The sequence below is a fragment of the Paroedura picta genome, chromosome 2 (assembly GCF_049243985.1).
Source record: "Paroedura picta isolate Pp20150507F chromosome 2, Ppicta_v3.0, whole genome shotgun sequence".
In the NCBI taxonomy this organism is placed as follows: Eukaryota; Metazoa; Chordata; class Lepidosauria; order Squamata; family Gekkonidae; genus Paroedura; species Paroedura picta.
The window spans coordinates 131,973,542-131,998,426 of record NC_135370.1 but is presented as its reverse complement, the minus strand read 5'-3'; the positions used below and the strand labels follow the sequence as shown (position 1 = coordinate 131,998,426).

The following is a 24,885-nucleotide window of genomic DNA, read 5'->3' as shown; positions in this document are numbered from 1 at the left end:
AGTGGATCAGTTTCCCTGGTGAAAATGGATACTTTGGAGAGTGGACTCTATGACTTTGCACCTCACTAGGGTCCCCATCCTTCCTAAGCGCCATTCCAAAGTCTCCAGGAGTTTCCCAACCTGGATCCGGTCAGAATGTTACCTCTGCCTTTCTGTTTCCACGAAAAATCCTTTTGTATTCCCACGTTGTATTTGCCTAACCTGGGAAATACCTACTTGTGCTCTCAGGCTCTTAACAAGTGATGTTAGAAGAAGCTCCTGTTTTATGCTAAAAAATTATTCAGCATCCCTGTTGCAACAAACACATCTTTCAAACTTTTGAATGCCCTGGGTATATATAATTTCACAAATATATTTTGCAAGAATTTCATAGGGTTTACACAAGTATAGCCTGACCCATTATTATTTTTTTGGGTAAATATAGATGTTATCTTGTTCCAGGTGGCAGGATGGGTTTACATGCACACACACTGAAAGGGCTGAGAAAGTGATGTTCCAGGGTAGAGAAGGTGCCTGTGTTGGTGCTTGGTTCCGTAACTCTTAAGTACACATTCTCTAGAAAAATACACTTTCAGAAAGAAAAATATTTGTGCGTTCGTTGTATAAGAACCATATTTCTAAAGACACACCCTCCATTTTACAATAAGGAGAGAGAGACCTTTTCTGAGTTCTGTCTTCATGCCTCAGGGCATCTGGCAGAAAAAAACATGTGAATTGAGTAACAGGAATGAAGGTGGAGAAAGGGTTGGCATTAGGTTATGAAATCTTTTTACCTTTAGGCCATCAATTTGGATGTAGAATGAGCTAACCGAATGATTAGCATATGAAGGAACAACTAGCAAAGTTCTATTGGGATGGGAAGCTATGTTACAAAAGAGAAACCCTGTTGTAAGGAGGTGCTAAGTCTGGGCGAACCCTGTTCCAAGGAGGTGGATAAATCTGCCTTCACAAGCATATCTAGGTATGCCCTGAAGCTGGTTGTCAGCAAAGCTATGTGTGGGAAATTATCCTGTTTCTGAAGGTTTGCATCTCTAGAGGGCAGCTAACAGCACTAACGAAAATAAATAACAGTGCCACCCATCCCTGATGGTTTTTTGGAGGCCTGACAAAACTATATCTAGTTATTTTAATTAAAAACAGAAGAGTCAGTTTTAATTCCAGTAAAATAACTAAGTTACAGTGTTCAAAAAGTACATGGTTACAGTAAAAAAAAAAAAAAAAAACTCACACACACATGAGGCAGCAGGAGTGCTGACAACACCGGAGCAACACTGGGGGTTAGATTTGTTTTAGGGAGGGCCGTTTCATCATTGAACTTCTGTGCAGTCCCACACGAGCATGAACAGGCCTGGCATTTGAGAGGTGGAGCAAAAGCCTCCAGGGGACATTGCGCACCAGAGCCAGAAGTTTGTTTTGCCCAAGGACCATGTTCTCCTGCACAACAGCACCCCCCATCCTTCTCAGTTCCTCTTTAGCTCCATACATGCTATTAAAAAGGAGCACTGAAAGGAAGGGAGGACACAGTTTGTTGGCAAGTGGCTACTCCCTCTTTGGCCAAGGCAGTAAGCTGGTAACCAGAAGTAGGAGACAGAGGTGAAACCTCAGAATTGGGTGATGGGGCTGGGAGTCCTGGCCTTTTCAGTGGACAGTTCCTACGAAGGCCAGGTGGTGTCAGTGATTGACCAGAGAGGTTGAAGAGCCCCTCCAGGTTTTGGGAAATTCAGTTGGGTAGCACATACCAGCTTGGAGACCTTGGGTGGCCACTGGAGACCAGATGCCATGGAGATCATGGTAGAATAGGGCTTGCAACATGCTAGGTTACTACCCTACCAAAAATGTTTGTTCATCAGCATCAAGGCAGCTGCTCTTGACACCTGCTGGTGGTTTTCTAGATTTTGCAGGGCATTCGTTTTTGGTAGTATATGTAGATGGATGTAATTAATCTGTACACTGAAGAAAAGAAACTGAGTCTGGTTTTAGCCTCAGGTTTGGTAATACTACTACAACTTGGGGTGGGGCTAGGTTGCCATGTGCCCACTGTGGAGGAGAGGATAATTCTGACTGTTGTCTTCCAGTTCTGAAAAATGTGTGTGTACAAGAGAGACAGAAGGAAATGGGGACTGGATGATGGAAATTACCTATCTGTTGAATTCAATGTATTGGTGCTTCATTTTTTCTTCTTTGTTTTAAAGGTGACCTTGGAAAAGGTATTGGGAATTACTGTATCAGGAGGCAGAGGACTGGCTTGTGACCCTAAAAGTGGTCTTGTCGCATATCCAGCTGGGTGAGTCATTCCAGGTGCTTGTAAATTACTTCATGCTGTCGGCCTAAAGGTACAGTTTATACCCAATGTACTGGAGTGATGCATTTTATAGAAGTCTAATAACTCTTTCTAGTTATGGTGAATGTTGGCTGTTGTCTTAAATCATTGCTAGAAGAAACTCTCTTTACCTGTCAAGGTTAGTGAAATTCTGCTCTGTGGTTCCTTCTCTGCCTCTTGCTCTCAGTTAAGCATTGATTCTATTGCTTTTTTATAGTTGGATCTCATAGTTTGATCAGACATTAAACAATGAGGTTAATTTCGAACTCACAGTGGTAGAAGCTGCTCCATGAGAATATCAAGTAGCCTTGTGGTTCATGGTCCAGCTTCCACTTGTGTGAAAAAGGATACAACTTTATATCAAAGTTGTGGTGCTCTCTAGCTTTCCTTTTCAGAACCAAGATCAATTATTAGGTCACAGAGCAAGATTTAGAGCTACTCTGGAAGCAAATACTAGTAAGCAAACCAGGGTGGTTTGTTCCTAGTAAGTGTCATGAGAAGATTTTTGCCACACCTTCTCTAAGAACTATGTTGTGATCCATGAGAGAATCTTCTCTTTGGAAGCATTTGCATTAATAGAAATTAAGATACTTATTTCATCATGGAGGCATGTCCCACTAGCCTTCCATACTCTCAGTCTCCAGAATAAAAATGGGTGTGGAACCAAGCAACCAACCTTCAGCAGTGCTGTTCTCTCTGCATTCATCCTGGGCAATTAAAATAGAAAGGCAGAATGTTTTCAGAAATTGCACGTATATGGAAGGCATGGCTCACTATTTCCTGTGAACCAAGAGAATCTCTACCTTGCAAGTCATATTTTCACGTATTCGATCATGCGCCTCCATAAGAACAAGGGGCACAGGTCTAAATTGGTAAGTGCAGGCAGGCATTCAAGAAAATCTGACTATTCAGGTGTACCTAAATTTTCCAGACAAACATATACTATTTTGTGTAGTAATTGAATGAGTAATTGAATGAGAATTTGATAATTCTAGGTATGACAAAGGGGACAGTGATTCTGGAACAGGGCCACTACTTAGCCATGTTATAGCATTCATTTTTGGTAGTATATGTAGATGGATGTAATTAATCTGTACACTGAAGAAAAGAAACTGAGTCTGTTTTTAGCTTCAGGTTTGGTAATACGACTACTACTTGGGGTGGGGCTGGGTTGCCATGTGCCCACTGTGGAGGAGAGGATAATTCTGACTGTTGTCATTGTTAAGAGTGTTATGTGGACAGTTTTGAAGCCAGTCTGAGAGGCTTTCATTGTTAGAAGCATTAAGTTTATGCTCAAGTTCCTAGCAATAGTTAATTGGTATGTATTAAAATATTTTAAAATTCACTCAGTTGCTGGTAACCCCCAAGGAGATCTCAGCAGAAGACACGATCTAGAGTCTGTTGGATGAGTTTGTTCCTGATAAGCTGCACGTTCTGTGAAACTGGTATAAGAAAAGTTATAGTAGCAATGGTTGTAGGATTTTAGGTCCTCTTTGTGATGTCTGGGTTACCTAATTTCTACTATATTTCAAAGTTTTAAAAAAAAAGTTTGGGTCTGAATCTGACATACTATCCACCAAAGCACAATGAGCTCTTTTAAAAGTTTTATCTGCCTTTAAAAATTGGATTTATCCTAAAATGCTGATACTTGCAATTTTGCCTTAAATTTCCACGGAGATCATTAGGTGAAACCTCTGTAGATGGTTCGTGGGACCTGAGAAATTCTAGGCAGAACTTGAAAGAAGTTTGATAAGATTGGCTATATTTGCACTTGCATTTCTAAAGATAGGAGAGAGCCCAATGGCCTTTTGCTTTATGTGAAAACTGGTGTCCCTTGCTGTTGTCTTTGGAGTGGTGGGTAACTGGCATGTTTCCGCTTCTGAGCTCTTTAATATGGATGGTTTTGATATGCAGTGATATGGAATAGTGCCCTTCCTGAATTCTTTTTTGTGGTATAACTCTGCTTGCAGACTATGTGCTGCTGCTTATTCCCTCAAAACAATACATTTTGGGTTGTAATGAAACAGTGCAGTTTTTCTAATCCCTTTTATGCATTCATCAAATGTTGATTTTGAAGTTTATTTGCATGCATCTAGATTAGAATGCTACAGGCTGCAGTCAAAATGTAGTCTTGTCTCTGTTAGAAGACAAGGTTTAAAGTAAGAAATGCCTCCTTTCACTTGTAAGTTGGTGGGCACACAAGAGGATTCTTCTCTTGTCTGCATAATTCTTCTATGTTCTGATATGTTTGTTTCCTGGGAAATCTTTTTATTCCAGTTTGATTAGGATATGAGGTGTCTTCCTATATGTGTGATCTTTTAAAAGACAATAAAATTAAGGTCATTGTAATCAAACAAGAAACAAAATTCACAATTTCAGACATTTGCATCTTGCTAATATTTTTATCTTTTGTTTTACAAAATTTATAATCCACTTTTCTGCCCTTACAAAGGCCTAGTGGATAACAAATTAAATAATAAACAATACAATCACATTTTTAATATCAACCAAAAAGAATACTTTAAATCAATTAAAACCAGAATTAAAACACATGCAAAGACATAAGAACATTGGGCAGAAACAAATTGGGAGCCAGAGTAGATGGGCCAAGACTGGATCAGTATGGTCCCTATAACCCACTCTAGTTAACATCCTGGCTGCAGTATTCCAAAGTGGCTGAATTTTCCAAACACTTCTCAAGTGCAAACCTATGTAGAATCTGTATAATCAAGTATGAAAAAGGGATTTCTAATGGGAAAGAAGAATTTCCGATGGAAGCGTTTAGTAAGATTTTGTACAGGGAAGCCTGTTTTAAAAACAGGCTGGGGGCCTTGGCAAGCCCCTGAGCTCTTCTAGTGCCTATTACACTAGTGAGAGTGGGGGAATGCAGAGTGTGTTCGCCCTGCTGGCATCCCGCCGCAGTGGCTAGGAAAACGAAGATAGTGGTGGGGTTGGCTCGGAGCACCCACCTGGCCTCTGCTGTCCCCTATGGCGGCAAGCTCAGAACCTGCTGCCAGCAAGGAGAGGGGTGAGAGCAGTGGGGCCAGTGTGGAGGCTGCCTGTTTGGTCTCCCCCGACCCTGGCAGTGACCAGGAGTGGAGCGAGAGCAGCAGGGCCAGCTCAAAGTGCAGCTGCTCAATTTTTGCTGGCCCTGTTAGCAGCCAGCAACAGGGGTAGAACAGCACTGCTGGGTTGGAGCATGGCCACATGGGGTGAGAGGAGCACGGCTGAGTCGGAGTGCCCCCATTGGAGCAGGGCAAGAACAACAGGGCTACGGAGGGATGGGAATGATGGCTGCCTGGTTCTCAAAGACCCTGTTGAGCTCTCCTATTCCTTCCCCACTGCTGGGAGCTGAGAAGGCCAGGCAGGTCTCACAGCCCCCACATGCAGCAAGGGGGTCTTCCCCAGCAGCGGTGTGGCTTCCACAGAGGAGGCAGGTGGGCTTCCTAGCCTATGTTATTAGCAAAGGGGTTGGTGTTTGCAGAGGGGGCAGGCTGGCTTTCCAGCCCCTGGTAGCAGTGAAGGGGCAGGCAGCAACGGCCTCTGAGAGAAGGCAGACAGTCTTCTGAGCCCCCAGCAGCAGTGAGGAGGTAGGTGTGGCCTCCGTGATGTGCCACCCCTATGATTGGCCCTCAGTGGGAGGGGCCCTCCAAGCCAATCAGAGGGCTGGCACATTGTCAGAAATACCCATCACATTATTGTATATGATGATTATGAATACGTTGGCATAAACAGCATCAGATATCTAGAGACAGAGAAATTCTTTTGACAAATGAAGTTTTAATCTTTCGTCTTCTGTGTAGGGCCTGCATCTAAGCAGGTCTGCTGTGGAAGAGTCACCAAGCTTTAAATAGTCCTCTGTTCCACTTCCCTTGTACCACAGTTGGATATCTTCTCCCAGCAAAGGCCACGCAGTTAAATTGACGGGGTGCCCACTCCACTCATTCCCCACAATTGTGAAAGGGTTTTCTCTCCAGTGTCGCTTCCTATTTATAGAATCATAGAATCATAGAGTTGGAAGAGGCCATCTAGTCCAACCCCCTGCTCAACGCAGGATCAGCCCAAAGCATCCAAGAAAAGTGTGTATCCAACCTTTACTAGAAGACTGCCAGTGAGGGGGAGCTCACCACCTCCTTAGGCAGCCTATTCCACTGCTGAACTATTCTGACTGTGAATTTTTTTTCCTGATATCTAGCCTATATCGTTGTACTTGGTTTAAACCCATTACTGGCTGCTGTTGGTTTCTGCAGCCAACAGAAACAGCATCCTGCCCTCCTCCAAGTGACAACCTTTCAAATACTTAAAGAGGGCTATCATGTCCCCTGTCAACCTCCTTTTCTCCAGGCTGAACATTCCCAAGTCCCTCAACCTATCTTCATAGGGCTTGGTCCTTTGGCCCCAGATCATCCTCATTGCTCTCTTCTGTACCCTTTCAATTTTATCTACGTCCTTCTTGGCCTCCAGAACTGCACACAGTACTCCAGGTGTGGTCTGACCAGTGCTGTATACAATGGGACTATGACATCTTGTGATTTTGATGTGATGCCCCTGTTGATACAGCCCAAAATGGCATTCACCTTTTTTACTGCTGCATCACACTGCCTGCTCATGTTTAGTTTACAATCCACAAGTACCCCAAGGTCTCGTTCATATACAGTGTTACCTAGAAGTATAGAAGAGAAAGAGAAAAATAGAAGAGAAAGAGAAAAATGTTTCACATACTTGCCTCATTAAGATTGTTTTGCGAGGTCGGCACAAAAGGAAAGCCTCATGCTCCTTTGCCTTTGCACGACTTTCTCCAGGGACTTGGGTTACCTTAGTGCCTGCTCCTCACTCCCTGGAAGGTGGAATCTCTCTTGAAACAAATGGCCCCCAAAGTCCTTTTTAAAGATATGCTTTGAAATTGAGCAGTGGCATCAGATCCGTTGGTTCTGCCTGCCACTCCTTTTGAACTGACCCAATGTCAATCCTTGTCTCCAGCACCATTCATTCCCCAGAACTCCTTGAAACTACTGCCTGGGAAAAGTCATTCAAAATCCTAAGTCATAAACTCAGTCCCCTAAGATGGTTTCTATTACTTTGGATACCAGACCAGTTATCATCAAATCCACCAATGATTTCTCTCTACCTCTCCATTCCATATCAGAGGCTGAACTTCCATTGGGACAAATGTCAACTACTGGTTTCAAACTGCCATATATTAAATGGGTTGGCACCACTCATATTCCCCCTTTCTTGTCAACTGTCATGTGGATAGGCTGGGGACATATAGCATGGGTAAAACGGTCGTGGAAAAGGATAATAAGAGTGGTGTCAAATCATTGAATCCGATGGATCAATATGCAGCAGTATCAAACCTGTAGTTCAGACTGTCCTCCACTTCCACCTGGTTAGAATCATAGAGTTGGAAGGGGCCATACAGGCCATCTAGTCCAATCCCCTGCTCAATGCAGGATCAGTCCTAAGCATCCTAAAGCATTCAAGAAAAGTGTGTATCCAACCTTTGCTTGAAGACTGCCAGTGAGAGGGAGTTCACCGCCTCCTTAGGCAGCCTATTCCACTGCTGAACTACTCTATGAAATTTCCCCCCCTGATATCTAGCATATATCATTGTATTTGTAGTTTAAACCCATTACTGCATGTCCTCTCCTCTGCAGCCAACGGAAACAGCATCCTGCCCTCCTCCAAGTGACAACCTTTCAAATACTTAAAGAGGGCTATCATGTCCCCTCTCAACCTCCTTTTCTCCAGGCTGAACATTCCCAAGTCCCTCAATCTATCTTCATAGGTCTTGGTCCCTTGGCCTCAGATCATCTTCATCGCTTTCCTCTGCACCCTTTCAATTTTATCTACGTCCTTCTTGAAGTGAGGCTTCCAGAACTGCACACAGTACTCCAGGTGTAGTCTGACCAGTGCCGTATACAATGGGACTATGACATTTTGTGATTTTGATGTGATGCCCCTGTTGATACAGCCCAAAATGGCATTCACCTTTTTTACCGCTGCATCACACTGCCTGCTCATGTTTAGTTTACAATCCACAAGTACCCCAAGGTCTCGTTCACACACAGTGTTACCTAGAAGCGTATCCCCCATCCAGTAGGCATGCTTTTCATTTTTCTGACCCAGATGCAGAACTTTACACTTATCTTTATTAAATTGCATCTTGTTCTCATTTGCCCATTTTCCCATTGTTTTCAGACCTCGTTGAACTCTGTCTCTATCTTCTGGAGTTCTGACCATTAGGTCCTTTGCTCAGTACAGAAGTCAGCCATCCACTTCCCTGTCAGTTCCACTGAGACCTTGTACTGTTGCACCTAACTCTAGGCAAGATTCTGATCATGGTTCAGAGATCCCTTTGGATCCATCACCAGACAAACAGGTTGGAGATCTTTCACACATATCACCTAATGAAGATCTATGCTTATACATGAAACAGATGTCTAGGATAGTCTGAACCGTGGAAAGAAATATTGCAACTATGGACCAGAAGCTCTAGGACAAGTTCCAAGGCCAGTTATATTCTGATACTCCTAATACAATAGTGTTCCCAATTATTGAAGGCTTTTAGGAGATTTATAAGGATGTTTTGGGAAGACCAGTTTCAGCCTCTGCCACCTCAAGATGCATAGAAAATCTGTATTAAATTAAGCAGAAACATGTGCCCTTTTTTGTCCCCTCACCTGCCACCTTCTTGATTTTTGACAGATGAGGTCCAGAATAGAGCCTGTTCATCTTTCTGTTCTGCTCCAATTGATTAGGAGGGAAGAAAATTAGATGTTTTTTGAGGCAAGATATACTCATTATCTGTCCTAGCCTACAAAATGTCTGACTTGCAAGCCAGCCATATTGCAAGGGAACATAACTTGCTCACAGAGTACATCCAACCATGAGTGGGCATTTGCAAATCAGTAAATCCAACCTATCTTCGAACTTTGGTATTATCCTATGGTGGATTTTTTGCCACAACAAGAAGGCCCATTATTTTCACTGTATTGCGAGCAGTGCCCCCCATTTCCTCTGTTCTCTCTGTTGACAAGGATGGTAGTGAAACTTGAAGATCAGAGGCTTTCCTGTACCAGCCCCAATACACTTGGTTTGTTCCCCTTCTCAAGAGGTCACAGGAGATTGACATTCACCTTCCAGAGGCATTGGACTGATTGATTTTGGGGCAGTTACTTCACCACAATATTCCCCACATCCATTTCATTGCATGGAGGTTGATGAACATGACTTTACCCCCACTTATTCTGGAGGTTGTTCTCAGCTCTTGAAAGGCATCTACCAGAAGGCCTCATGAGAGTAAATGGAAGCGTTTCCAAGTTTGGGCTCACTCTAAGGGTCATTCCGACAAGTTGTGCTACTTTTTGGTGATTTTACAATGTTTTCTTATTTTCAAGACAAGATTCTCTTAGACTGCTTCTTGGTAAAGGTCCATCTAGTGGCCATTTTGGTTTTCATTCCCCTATAAGGGCCACACCGTGTTCTTCCATAGGCTCTCCAAATAGCTTTCAGAGGGGCTAATTAACATTTACACCCTACACTAATATTACAGTTGTCCTTCTGCTTCATACTCTTGTAACTAATACTGAAACTGAATCTATGGCCACTTGCCCATTAGGCTTCCTTTCAATCACGGTTTGTTTCTTGGTTGCCATAGCTTTTGTGAACAAGCTGGCTGCTTTGCTTGTTGGCCCTCCACTTTTATTTTTTGTTCTTTTCGTAGTGAGTAGTACTCAGACCTAGTTTAGTTTTTACCTTAGGTGGTCTCTACCTCTCACATGTTGCAGGATATAGTGCTACCTGTGCAGGCACCCCTCCCTCCAGCTACCGTGCTGTGAGGTATCAGAGTTCCTTTTTTCTTCGCCTGCCCAAGGTGAAACTGAGGGGAGTGGGCACCCTCTCCCCCCAACCATGTGGGAAAATGCAGCCAACTATTGTATGAGGGAAGCAGAGCAATTTCTAGAAGTCTTTAAAAAATCTTCCACAACAGACCTGTTTAGACACAGTTCCAGTGCGTGCCTGCACAGAAGGTATTTGTGCAGAGCCAGTTGGGTGTAGTGGTTAGGAGTGCGGACTTCTAATCTGGCGAGCTGGGTTCGATTCTGCACTCCCCCACATGCAACCAGCTGGGTGACCTTGGGCTCACCACAGCACTGATAAAACTGTTCTGACCGAGCAGTGATATCAGGGCTCTCTCAGCCTCACCCACCCCACAGGGTGTCTGTTGTGGGGAGAGGAATGGGAAGGCGACTGTAAGCCGCTTTGAGCCTCCTTCGGGTAGGGAAAAGTGGCATATAAGAACCAACTCTTCTTCTTCTTCTTCTATTTGAGGAACAGTGGTTACAGATAAGAGTAATTCCATTTTCTTTTAACTAATGTGCCAACTCTGGGTTGGAAAATACCCAGCGATTCTGGTGGGCGGGGGCGGATGGGGAAAGAGGGGTTTAGGTCACAACCCTCGTGGGGTATAATACCATAGAGCTCACCCTCCAAAGCAGCCATTTTTTCCCAGGGGATGTGATCTGATCTCTGTTGCTTGAGAATCAGTTCTAATTCTGGAAAATCTCCAGGCCCTGCCTGGATGTTGGCAATCCTCTGTTTGGCCTTTGTGAAGGAATTGTGTTGGTACCTTTTTGCCATAGGTGGCAGTGGACAGAATATGTATGCAAAGTGCCTACCTGAATAACTGCTTAAGTGTTACACCTAGCTGTTTTGTGAAGTTTATTTATTTACTAGTGAATAAGCCCACTGCAGGCTTAATGCAGCAGGCACTAGCGGGGCTGGGGAGACGCGCTGGGGTTGGGGCGGCTCGGGCTGGGCGATGTGGTCCGGCGGCGCAGCCTACCTCGTAGTGAGGGAGCTTGTGTGTGGGCGGCTGGGTCGGCGGCAAGGCGTTCGGGGTCGGCGGTGGTGGGTGGGAGGCCAGACGGGCCTCAGGCACGGCAGCAGGCGGTGGCTGGTGCGGCGGGTGGCTTGGCGGTACGCTCCCGGCCGTGGGGCGGGAGGGCCAGGCGTGGCGGAGGCTGTGGCGGAAGGGGGGCAGTTCAGGAGGCACTTTGCACCTCCTGATTAGTCAGGGCAGCGGCAAGGGACCAATTGCGAGCTGCGCTGTGTGCCAATTGGGCCCTCCGAGTGTCAGTCCAGGGGAAGGAGCCTATGGGCACCCTTCCGCATCACGGACAGGGCCCACCCTCAGGGCCCTTAACCGATTATTTAATCCGCTCCGCTAGGAGCGGGTTAAAGGTATTTTATTTTAGACATAGTTGGCCCGGGGCGGCTTACATCAAGATAAAAGAATAAATACAACAATTGCCATAAAAACCCCTTGAGTTAATCCCCAGTAAAATACTAAAACAATCTAAAATTTCCATTAGATTGCAGAGCCCTATTCCTCCCCTACACTAGTCAGTGGATCAGTTTGATACAGTTTGCCATTGTCAAGAAATCACTTTGTGTTCAAGTTTATGCTTGTGCTTGTTATAGGCCCAAAACACACAAGAGAAACAGTTTTCAAGCCTAATTGGGTTGCAAGGTCAGTTTGTTTTATTATCTTGTTGTAAAGGGATTTATACTTTCTTGGCTGAGAGCAAAAAAGCTTGACTTGGCTATTTTGCTGGCTTTTTGGGTTTTCATTCCGAACTTTTTCCCCTTTGGCAGAGCGGAATAGAACTTGCTGAATGCTGAATTGATGTGCATTTTGCTGGCCTGGGCAATGCAAAATGTGCTTGGCTCTGCATGGCTGCCTTCCACGCAGCTCTTACATCTGCTTCAGTTCTAGTCAGCTCCATCTCCAGATACTCTACTCGATGACTCATCATTTATTTAAAACTGCTAATACAGGACAGTCCTGAGGTTGAACTCCGCTGTTCCAACCGAAGGGACTAAGTTATGAAACAGCTCTTATCTATGAAACGATTTGAAAGCATCAGTCTTAATCAACATCCACTGATCTGAACAGCCTCCTCCCAATTCTTAAAATTCGCAACAGAACCACACCAAAATGAAGTTGTTTAATCTTTTATTTTCTTCTTGTCTTTAACCACGCTGAGCTGCGAGGAGAGGGTGCTTTGTAAATATAATAAATAAAAAAAATTAAATTAAAGCTGTGTCCTATTTTCCAAACCTTTTTTGTTTCTGCTTCACATTGAAGTTGTAAGACCAAATCTTTAGACAAAAAAACGTTTGTAAGTTTGGTTTCATCTTACACACTTATCAAATGCACGGTAAAAGGATAGGCATATTCAGTCACAAATTGTACTAAGAAATTTTCCTCCAGACTTGTTAGGGCTGACTTACAAGTGTCCCCTATAGCAGTGGTCCCCAACCTTTTTATCACTGAGGACCACTCAACGCCGGGGACCACTCACCGGGGACCACTCAACGCCATTTACTGAGGCCCGGTGGGGGGGTGGTAGTTTACTCCTCTACTCTCAACCACTGCCCTAGCGCTCTCTGATCGCTATGGTGATGTTTAAACATCCCTTCAAAATAAGATACAGACACGCCACAACAATGAAGTGTGTTGTAAAGGGCTGGGGGGGGATGAAGTAAAGGGCCGGGGGAGGGGAGAAGGCGTCCTTCGGGGCCCACCACCAATTAGTCGAAGGACCACATGTGGTCCGCAGCCCACAGGTTGGGGATCGCTACCCTATAGAGCAGTGGGTCCCCAACCTTTAGGAGTCTGTGGGCACCTTTGGAATTTTGACTCTGGGTGATAGGCGCAACTGCAAAATGGCTGCTGCAAGGGGCGGAGCAAACCACAACATATCAGGGAGAAAGGTTTTGCATCACTCTAATAGTAACTCTTCAACTTTTAAGTAGAGGTTCTGCTTAACTGGATGTTTTTTGGAATTAACATATTGTTCATTTTCTTGCTTACCTTCACTCACACAGTGAAGATCCTTGGACTGGGGCAGTTATTCTGTGTAGAGTGAGTTACAGTAGTCTAGCCTAGAAGTGACCATTGCATGGATCACTGTTTTTTAAAAATCTGCAGACATCAGATCTTCATTTGCCTTACTGGGCAAAATAATACATCTGACTCTGTCCACTTTCAAAAAGTGGCAGGTGCCAGGAAAGGCATCAGCAGGGACCAGAAAGCCACAGCCACCACATGGGTACGCCAATATAGAGTATCTGAAGGTGTCATTTAAGTTGACCTCTTTGCTTTGTTTTGAGTAGTTCATAGTATTCCATGGTAGAGGAATATGTTAACTGGCATATAGCACATTCAGAAGATCCATTTATGGAGGGCCAGTTAGAAAAACCTAATCTTGCCAGGTCTTAGTGGTTTGAGTGACCATGGATGTGGTGCAACATTTGCTTTACATGCAGAAAACTCCAGTTCCAATGCCAGATATTTCCATATAAAAGGCTCAGGTAGTAGATGGTGTGACCCTGCAGTACCACTTCCAGCACAAATAGACAGGGGTGACCTCGATATACCAGCGATCTGACCTGATATCGTGGAGCATCGTACGCTCACAGTTTTAGCCTTCTTTTCAGGTCTCAAAAGAGAGGGAATGGCTGAGGGAGCGGAGCCAAGAAGATGAAGTATTTTCTCTTTGGCTTGAGTGTTCTTGCTACTAGTTCCAGCCTAGGAAAGGCTTCACAAAAACTGGGCATCCTGGGAGTGACTCCAGTTTGGGCTTTTTAGAAAATTTGTTGTTGTACCTTTGGAATAGCTGCATTTCTGGTTATCACAGCTACAAATCTGCTAGTAGTCTGTTATGGAGAGAATAGTCATATTTATTACTAAATGTCTCTCACGAAATAAAAACAGCACAATAAAATTGTTAACATAATGATCAATAATCCATAAGCAACATAAAGCCAGCCTAAAACGTTGTTCATAATAGTCCTCAGAGTAGTAGCAAACCAGACAAGCTATTTCAAAGTATGGAATGCTTCAGACAGCCTGGCTTAATTTGTTGATTTAGCACCCAAATTGAAATAAACTATGCAGTAGGCAGGCCTCAAAGGTGCCATCTCTTTAAAAGCCTGGTTTCTTTTTGCCACCTGTCTCATCTCTGCAGGTGGGGGCACAAAGAGCGGAAAGAATAGCTTGACTAGTGGACTGGATAATATCCTTCCCTGTGGTGCTATAACATTTTGTCACTTCTTCCAGTTTCTTTGGAAGACTTAAACATGTCCTTACCGTGCATTATCGGAATTATCCATATCCATCTCCATTTTGTCTTTTTATTGTGGATTTTGTTTATTTTTCTGTAATGAAGCTTCTGTGTGCAGTACCTTCTTAAATTAAAAAAGAATCCTTCTGAAGTTTTGACTTTTTTCAACAAAATCATATTTGTTCACATGTTTTGCCAAACCTGTTATTATGCAACACATATATCACTTCAGTGATACAGTTTCTTGGTTAATGATAACCTTAAGCATACAAAAATAACCGCAGAAAAAATAAAAAGTATATAAAGAAGTAGACCTCACAAAAATGCAAGGATCTTTCAGATTACATATGTAGCACTTGGTGTTGTGAAAAGTGAAAGCCACGTTGGGGGAAAGATGGAACAAATAGCCCATTAAGAGCAACCTGACAGCTTTGTGTGTGTTGGGGGAAGTATCTGTCTTATGCAGACAATCATCCCACCCTTTGAGACATATGGGGAAGCCTCATTTGTTTGGATTGCCAACTTTGTGTTGGAAATTCTTGGAGATTTGGGGGTTGAGCCTGGGGAGGGTATGTATTGAGACCTTATTCTGGGAATGGAGCCCCTTGCCTTGCACAGGTGAAGGTCTCAGTGCTATCGAGAATCCAGCAGCAACTATTTGGAGGAAGCAAGTAATGTAGCATCCAGTCAGTTCACCTTGGCAGGCCTCGCTACTGCAGTACTTTCTGTATACAAAACCAAGCCATGAATGGGAATAAGCCTTGACTAGCTTTATGAAGGCAATCTCCCTTGCCACACCGTTAAGTGCAATGGTGAGTCACTTTATTTAATCTTCGAGGGACAGGCAAACGCTCTGTGTTCTCTTCTGTTTTGCTCCAGATCGTTTTCTTCCATGCTGCTCTAAAACTTTCATTCGTGGGGGGTTTGATATCTCTTTCTTGGCATGGTTTCATATTGCCTGGCTGATGTTCTGTATCCTAGATACAAGGACTAAAACAAAACTAAGAAATCCTCTGAGATTACTGATGAATAGTACAAAACGTTTTGAAAGGGAGGGGAAATACGTCCATCCATTTGAATTACAAATCAGATGCTTTGATTCCTGAATCTTGTTTTATTACAATCATTTTTTGTATTGAAATGAAAAGAAAATTGATTACAACCTCTTTCCCCTTAATTGACCAATCTCTTCCTCCTTCAGATAAATAATTATTTACATGCTCCAGCTAACAACTTGAAAGTGAGCTTGACAGGAGACCTGAGTTGAAGGAGTGGTGGCTTAGTGATAGCAGGAAACCCAGGGCATAACATGATCTTGAAGAGATAAAAATTAGAGAGGAAAAAGGCACAGTGCTCTGAGTTCTGGAGAGGACCCTGTGCAAGATGCTATTCAGTGCATCCATGCAGCTGTGGAGGAAGGATGAATTGTAAAAAGGATACACATTCCTTTAGACCAGGGGTGGCCAAACTGTGGCTCTCTCGCTATCCATAGATTACAATTACCATGAGCCCCCTGCCCACATATTGCAGGCAGGGCCTCATGTTAATTGTAGTCCATGGACATCTGGAGAGCAACAGTTTGGCCATCCCTGCTTTATACTCTTTAAGCCCTGGCAAAGTTAAAAGGAGCTTGAAATAACTGACCTCTGCTTCTTCCCCTCATGTTATGCTAGATTGCTCCAGGGAACCCTGCAACGTTGCAGGGATTCTGATTAAAAATCTCCAATTCCAGATAGGCCAAGTATCTCTGGTCAGCAGAGACTGCAGTGTCAGGCTGTAGGCTTTATCAGATGTTGTAGCAAGCCAACTCTTGATATAACACCAGCCTGGCAGAGAGGTCTGATGGTAGATGAGCTTGTTCAGAATAGAAGGAGAACAGGAATGTGACAGAAGACAGGGGAAGAGATACAGTTATGTAAACATGGAGTGGGAGACCATTGAAAGTGGGAGTACTTAAGACTCTGAAGCCATTGTAGGAATGACAAGCTGACAAGAAGCCAATGTAGGAATTTGAGAGTAGTGACATGTTGATAATAGTGGAAGAGAAATGTGAAACTGGTGCATTGCCATGGCAGGTATGCTCACTCCTGTTTCCCACATGTAATATAAACTGTTGTTTGCATCTGTAGACATGTGCACGTTGAGTTCAGGAAGTCCTTGACATGATGATCACTTTGATTATGAAAAGTCTTAGTAGTTTTGCTCAAGAGATGGTTGGAGATGAATAAGAGCTTTTGTCATCAGAGAAGTTGATATGAAGATCAAAGATTTATTTATTTGTTGTATGGCATGTAGCCAGGCAATCAGAGGATTGTATGGCAGCCAGAGGTGGTTTGTCATTGTCTGCCTCTGCCTCTGCCTCTGACTCTTAGTGTTCCTTGGAGGTCTTCCATCCGAGTACTAGCCACATACTGAAACATGGATTTGCCTCCTGCTTGCCAGGGGATAGCTCTACTTTGAACCTTCTCTCTGCCCACAGTTCTACTTGCCATCACAGTTTCTGTCTGCCCAACAGTTTTCTCATCCATAGAACTTTGATAGCAGAAATAATCTGAAAGAAAAGTGCTTTGAGGGGGCTTGGACACAGTCAAGAAGACTGGAGAGGGTTCTGCATATGCTTCTTTGCTGTTAATAGCTGACATGCCTGCCTCTGGTTCAGTGTGACTTGGGTAGACTTGTGCCGAAACAAATGGACTTTCTTTAGATGTCTCATTTGGTCTTTTAATAGAATTGCAGGATCACTATCCTTGGAAGACAGGTTATACCAGGGCATATACCATGTGTAATCCCAAGGCAAATTGCCACTATGTGCACAATAGATTTTGAAAGTTCAAGGTTTTCCTTAGCTAGATAAATTTCCATGCTAGTTTGAACGCAGTCACTGAGCAAAGAACCATGTAATCTCTTTGTTCCAATCTGTTCCTCTGGTTTTCTTTCCAAATAGCTTGGTTTGCTTTTCTTTACTGTAAACCTCCTGAACTTGAACAGCCCTTCTGTCATGAGTCTATGATTCTATGAGTTACGACCTTCCAGGATCTGCTTTTGCTTGGGAAGTGATTGGCAGGTTGTTCTTCAGCCAAGTCAACTGGAAAATGACAGCCATCTGTGTCATGGTCAAGGCAGGGTGGATGGAGGAGGAAGAGGGAACGAGACTCCATTTGTTGCATCTCCAGCCAGAAATCTGTTGTGCACATGTGGAGATGACTCAGTAGACTGAGCAGTAAATCTCACTGAAACTGAAGGGGTGAAGAGTGAGTTTAGTTTTTCCCCTTCCCATTTGTGGTCACAGGTTGGTGGTCACAGGTTGGTGCCCACATTCCTGTTGGCTGCATGTACATTGGCTGATTACACTGATATTGATATACCTTAGTTTTTATGGCCCTTTGTCTTTAAAATCCCTTGGGTCTTGTGGTTCTTTCTTGCATGCCCTGGAAAATGCTGATCGACAGTTTGGAGTTGGTAGGTGAATTTCTTCCAGGGCATATTTGCCAGGGATTCTGAGGGTGCAGGGTTAGTGGTGGTGGTGGGCAATCACTTAGGCATGAAATTGGGGCCACTGTGGGTGGGCAGGTAGTTGTGAGTTTCTTGCATTGTGCAGAGGATTAGACTAGATGACCCTGGAGGTCCCTCCAACTCTATGATTCTATTATATTATTTGGTGTAGTAGTTAGGAGTGTGGACTTCTAATCTGGCATGCTGAGTTTGATTCTGCACTCCCCCACATGCAGCCAGCTGGGTACCTTGGGCTTGCCACGGCACTGATAAAGCTGTTCTGACCAAGCAGTGACATCAGGGCTCTCTCAGCCTCACCCACCTCACAGGGTGTCTGTTGTGGGGAGAGGAAAGGGAAGGCGACTGGAAGCCACTTTGAGGCTCCTTCGTGTAGGGAAAAGCTGCATATAAGAATCTGCTTCTTCTGCTTCTTCTGCTTCTTCTGTTTCTGCTGCTGCTGCTGCTGCTGCTGCTGCTGCTGCTGCTTCTGCTTCTGCTTCTGCTTCTGCTTCTGCTTCTGCTTCTGCTTCTGCTTCTGCTTCTGCTTCTGCTTCTGCTTCTGCTTCTGCTGCTGCTGCTGCTTTACTGGCCTGTAAGACAATAGGGAAGAGTTATTATGGAAAAATAACATTTCATCCAAGTTGTAAAATTGTACCACATGTTCCTGGATAAGAATAATTGTGGCATAAGTTTGAATGTACTTGTGAGAAACTTGTTATTACTGTTTATATACTGTTATTATTGGGGGGGGGATTACCAGACCCATCTTGCTGTCTGAGAGTCCTCTGTTACAAAGCATACACGTTGCTTGGTCGCAAATATGTTTAATGTTTACATCACAGTAGGAGATTTTCCCTATGTCTTTGAAGGAAGCTGCTGTTTTTCTTTTATTAATTTTCTTTAGGAAAAAAAATGTGGCCCATTGTCAGCCAGTCTCAAACATCAAACACTTTGATAGGTGACAGAGCAAATCCAGGGCTTTCTGGATGACATGTCTGCTCTTCACTCTTCTAAATCTGGTTTCAGACCTGACTCTGGCATAGGCAACTTTGGTCATTCTGGTGTACAGTTTCCATTTACAAGCTGATGAGTGTCACAAGGTTCTGTGTTGTTGCTCATATCTTCCTATATCTATGTGAAACCTTCAAAGAAAGTTGTCTATAGCTTTGACATTGTGTATCATGATGTCACATAGACCTGAGAGGGAATAGGATGAAGTTGAAACCAGACAAATAGAGGTGATTTTAGTTGACCGAGGTTATATTCTTGAGGGTATGCTTCTCACCTTTGAGATTATAGCCTATCAGACTCTCTTTTGTGGTATCATTGGATTCTGCTCTGTTGCTTGAAAAACTGGCGAATGTGGTAAGAAACTTTTTAACCAACATTATCTAGCACGTAAATTGCCCTTTGCCTTCACCACCGTATTGACCCATGCCATAGTAATACATAGACTAGACTACTGTAATGTGCTCTGTGTGAACGCTGCTTTGAAACTACTTGAAAACATCTGTGTCAGTTGTGATTGCAAAGTACACTTATTGGAAAACTTATTAATAGTCACGAGTTAAGTTTTACTTTGGCTTTTATAAACTGTTGGGAGTTTACTATGCCAAGAAATCTGAGCTAATTAAAAAAAATCCACTGGGCAGCCCTTGACTAATACATTTGGCATTTTTTTTTGTTTAGTTGTAAAGTGATCCTTGATGCATGTCTCTAGGATTAATAAGGGCAATATTGCTCATGTCACAGATTATACAGCTGTATCTATGATAGGAGTGAGCACTTGCTAGGCACTATCTTCTACATTTGGCCCCATCCTTGTATATGGTACCCCTGATTCTGACAGCCCACAGGCTTTAAATAGTGTCTGTTTTTGTATTGACAAAAGGCAAACTACAAAGAAACAAGTAAAAAAATGAATTGATCCTTCTGGATTTTGAATTTACAGAGCATTGTATATATTTTTTTAAGTTGGATGCTGTCCTCTTACAAAACACAATTTCCCATGGTGCTCTGTCTTCTGAGTGACCGTGCCCAAATAGGCAGGGTTCATTTACTCTAGAAGATGGTGACAAAGGCTGTTTCATCCATCACATTAACATAGTCATTGGAATAATTTTTCTGCAGCTGGGCTTGGTTTTACTCAGTGCCAAAGAAAAGCCGCACAAGCTGCCAGTGTTCTAATTTGGACCACAGTGCAGAGGAATAGTGGCCTCCAACCAACCCCAAATAAAATAGAGCTATTGACCATAAGTTGGGTCAGTCTTCCTTCTCCCTCTGTTTCTACTGAATGCTGCCAGTAACAGAAATGAAACTTGTTCATAGTGGAAAGGCTGCATAAAATAAACTACCCTTTGCTTCCTCCCCGCCAATGGAATCAGTGGACTCATAACGATCTCCACATAGCTCTGCCTAATGTGTAACAGCCATGAGCAGAACATCCTAATGATGTACAGTCTATTCATCTCTTCATTTCATTTCCAAACAAAGCAAAATCTGATACAGTGATGTGTAAAGGCTCACAAATTAGATTGTAGGCGATTAGTTCAAAAAAGTTTTAATAAGCAATTTCTAGCATCTCACTTAAAGTAATTGCTGCAGATATCAATCTATAGATATAAATATTCTAGTATTGTTTTACATGGAACTGGCAGATTCAGGAAGGCACATCTGGAAATCCTATTGATTTCTTACTTACACTGAACTACAGTGATTGCTCCACAAATTCAGAAGTGCTCCCGTACAGTATATCCAGACTATAGAAACAACCCTCCCCCTCATGCTTCGTTGTGGTGGGAGAGACTAAGATCTTTTGCAGTTTTTAGCATCTGTGTGTCTTTATACTTTGCAATGAAGAATGTGATAGTTGTTTCCAATGGAAAACTGAAGAAAATGATGCACCATCTCTATCTTGCAGACTTGTATTAGTTAGGAATGTGGGGTACATGATGATTTGGAATAAGGATTAACTTGTAAAATGGGGCAGACAGAGGCAACCCAGAGCAGAGTTAGACTCTTCACAAAGAAGAGTGAAGTCAGATGGGTCAGCAGAGACAGCAGTGCCAGGTTTCATGTAGTGTTGCAGCAAGCCAGTGCTTGGTATAGCGCCAGTTAGATGCTTCCCAAGGATACTGAATGTAGGCGTAAGAATCAGAATAGTGGCACCACTGTGCAGCTATTCAGGGACTGTGTATGAGCGAGTGGGGGGAAATCGAGGTTACACCCACTTGTGCCTGACTTCTCCATAGCGATATGAAAGACTCATAGAACTTACAATTGCGCAGTGTCTTTTGCTTGGACTTAGTCACATGGAGGTCTTAATGCATATACAACTTCTCTATTCCAACTTCAGAAGAATGTGCAGAGGTCAGAGGCAGCATGCATGGTTTTGATTCTTCTCCTGTTCCTCCAGCACTTATTGTTAAGTATGAGGGAGCAATAAAACTACACATAGAAAATTCAGACCAGCGGCAGTGTCCCTGTAATTAAGATTTGGCACCTACAACTAAGGCTACTTCGAACACAGCTTAAATACAGTTTTACTGACCTAGAAACACATATATGCTACTGTGTCCTGGAATGCATAATGGGGGAGAAACAAAGGATTCTCAAACTTTGGAGTATAAATTATCAGCTCCACGTTGGGGACCAAACAGCCCTTGTGGATGTGTCTCTTTGAGGTCAGCAATATATTTCAGCCTGTATCCCCAATCCTCTCAAATTGTGCAGCTTTTTAAAAAGCTGATTTTTTTTTTGCAATGTAGTTAATGTACAAGTATATAAATGTATGTATGCCACTTTAATTTTTTTTAAGTGGGCAGCCAACTTGACATGGGGAAGGGGTAAGACTGAGAGCCAGAGCTGCCACTTCCAAGTCAGGAATTTGCTGGAGATAGGGGGTGGCGGTAGGGAAGGATGGGTGGGGAAGAAGAGGGATCTCTGTAGAGCATAATGACAGAGGTCCCATTCAAAAGCAGCCATTTCCTCCATCAGAACTCATATGTTGAATGGAGATCAGATGAAATTCTGGGAGATCTTCAGGTACCACTGGGACTGGCAACCCTAGATGATCTCATACTGTGGTAAAAGAAAAGCAAAACAAAACATGTAAAGTTGTGAAACTGGTCTGGATGCAAAACTTGTTGTGGTCAGTGATGAGAATATCGTATCCCTTTCTACTAGATGAATTTTCTCTGTGAAGCTCATTTCTGTACAGGGAACTGTGCAACTCCAAGACATAGTCCAACATAATATAAATTTCCTATCCCTGGTCCTGAAGTATAGGCACAGTGAATAGCCATGACTAGTGGCTCATGCTGGCAAACATGTCTCTATTGCTACCACCACTAATGACATAGCATCTTCTGCAAGCTGGAAGAGTTCACTCATATCCCTTGGACAGCAAGGTGAACAAACTGGTCAGTCCTAGAGAAGATCAGCCCTGACTGCTCCTTAGAAGGCCAGATCCTGAAGATGAAACTCAAATACTTTGGCCACCTCATGAGAAGGAAGGACTGCCTGGAGAAGAGCCTAATGCTGGGAGCTATTGAGGGCAAAAGAAGAAGGGGACGACAGAGAATGTGGCTGGATGGAGTCACTGAAGCAGTAGGTGCAAACTTAAATGGACTTCAGGGAATGGTAGAGGACCTGAAGGCCTGGAGGATCATTGTCCATGGAGTCGCGATGGGTCGGACACGACTTTGCACCTGACAACAACAAAGGGCAAAAGGGGAGGAGAGAGGGCGGGCTGAGTCTGAGATAAAAACTTGGAGGGGCCAATCAGGAGCCGCAAAGGGTAAGTCCTCAGGTAAGTCCTCCCCCCCAGGAAAGGAGCAGGCCCTGCTCCTTTACTGCTGCCCACCTACGGCCCTTGCCGGGGAGAGGTGTGCCGCCCGGGGACAGGGTGGTGACAAGGGCCGTGCCCCAGGAAAGAAGCACGGCGGCCCTACTTCTTTCCGTCCGCTGAGCAAGCCGTTTTGCCTGGGGACGGTCCTCCCGCATGCAAGCACGGCCACCGCGTCCATGAGAAAGCCGTGCTCTTTGGCCGCTGTCCACGTGCCCGCCTTGCTAGCGAGTGTGGCGGCTGCCTGTGCTCCCGGCAGCAGCCGCGCCCTTCCCTGAGCACGGCCGCCTGTGAGGGCTGCAGGGCCGCCACTGATGCGCCTGCTTTGCCGGCGGTTGCGCCTTTCGCGAAGCACAGCCACCTGTGAGTACAGGGCCCTACCCCGCCTTCGCCGCCCGCCTAGAAAAGCCCATTTTTATAAATTATTATTATTATTGTTGTTGTTGTTATTAATTATAATAATATCTCGCCTCCCCTCGAAGGCTCAAGGTGGCTCACATAAAATCCCATCCCCTAAAATCCCTAACAGTGATAACAGTACAGTGAATAACAACCAATTGGTCAACAATAAACAACAATTGATGGCACTAATCATTGAATCTCCGCAACCTCAGCTACAGGGAGGTGGAGGGAGCTGGCACTCACTACCGCCGGGTTTTTTGAGGGGGGCCTAATCCTCCTCACCCTCCTCAAATGGGCTTTTCTTCTAGTATGTCATAAAACAAGGTGCTTCAAAAGCTCTCTTCCTTTTAGTTTGCAGTGCTTACTTGTACTAGAAGCCATTGCAATGCTCTTTCAACCAGTTGCTCAGTGATGGCTGAGGAGCCTGCCCTCCTTGCTTGCTCTTGTTATTTTTGCAGGGCCTCTGGGTCTTGGGGTGGGGCTGGTGCTTGGGGATGTATTCTGCAGAAGTGAGTGCTTATAGGTTAAAGACGAATGGAGAAGGGACAGCATACGCTCTGTGTGGCAGATCATTTCCTTGCTCCATGCTATTCCCTGTGTGGCTTAATTAATTGAATGGAAGCACGGAGAGTTAAATCATTTTGTGTGCTGCCTGTCTTTAGAGCACAGTGCTGCTTTCTTCTATGAGATTCCCACTTGCCAATCCTAGCAGTTTTGTTTGCTTTTTAAGACGAACACTTCCTTTTTTTGTTTGTGCAATGTGTTTTTGGTTGGGGCTGGGGGGTCAGGGGAGGCTGTGGCTATTTCTTTGGCAGCAGATGACGTTTTTAGGCAGAAGTGAGTTTTTGCCTAGGAATACTTTTTGAGAACCATGAGATGTTTAGGGAAAACTTAACTCCTCCTGCCTCTTTGCTATATTTTTGTAACCCGATTGCAGCCGTTATTGCCGTATTGTGTTGCTAGTTTATACAAGGTTTTTTAAAACAAATGAATAGTGAAAGAAGGAGCAGCGTCCATATTAAGGGTTGCCAACAACTGGGAGGAAAACAATGTGTTGTTCTTTTAAAAGGGGCTTTAATGTAATGGGCAGCTGAAGCTTTTCATGGCATGGAGGTAAATAACATCAGTGAATTCAAAGAGCCATGCAAGTCAGAAGCGACTAATGGAACATCACACACCAAAACTCTCTTAAACAGACAGGGCATTTTCGCCATGCTGTTGGGAATCCAATTGGGCCCTTGCAGCTTTTTAAAAATCACTTTAAAATGGCATTGTTGTCCAGGGGTTGGTCCTGTGGATGCTGTCACGTCTAGTTTGGCTCTGAGATAACTGCTTTGCCTCTGGTCTTCGTAGGATGAGGGAAGGTGTCCTTATTGCTGAAGCAACTGGGCTGAGGCTGCCTATCTTTCTGCTCAGTGGCAATGATTTCACTGTCTCTTGGGACTGATGGCAACTCCCATTCATTTCAAGAGAGAATTACACAGATGTTCCTAATAGATTCTTCCCATTGTTTCTCTGTCACATTCTGGATAACCCCTCTGACTTCAAGACTGAGCTAAGCATAATTTTATCTCAAAGACTTTAACCCTTTGCAGCAACAGCCTGGATTGGTAGAGTTCCTTGCAAACTTTTGGGATATTAAATTCTTTGTATCTTTGCACATGAAGACATGTAAGAGGGCAATCTCTAAA

At 43.9% G+C, this 24,885-nt stretch overlaps 1 protein-coding gene across 6 annotated transcripts in view; it reads left to right on the top strand.

Moving 5' to 3' along the window:
• MAPKBP1 (mitogen-activated protein kinase binding protein 1) overlaps positions 1-24,885 on the top strand; it is a 141,292-nt gene that overhangs the window by 41,621 nt on the left and 74,786 nt on the right. For 5 of the 6 annotated variants that reach the window (XM_077322791.1, XM_077322794.1, XM_077322789.1 and 2 more), the window contains exon 3: positions 2,193-2,284. In XM_077322791.1, the coding sequence (XP_077178906.1) occupies positions 2,193-2,284 (92 nt within the window). The remainder of the gene's footprint in view (positions 1-2,192; positions 2,285-24,885) is intronic. The other variant, XM_077322793.1, reaches the window with a different exon arrangement.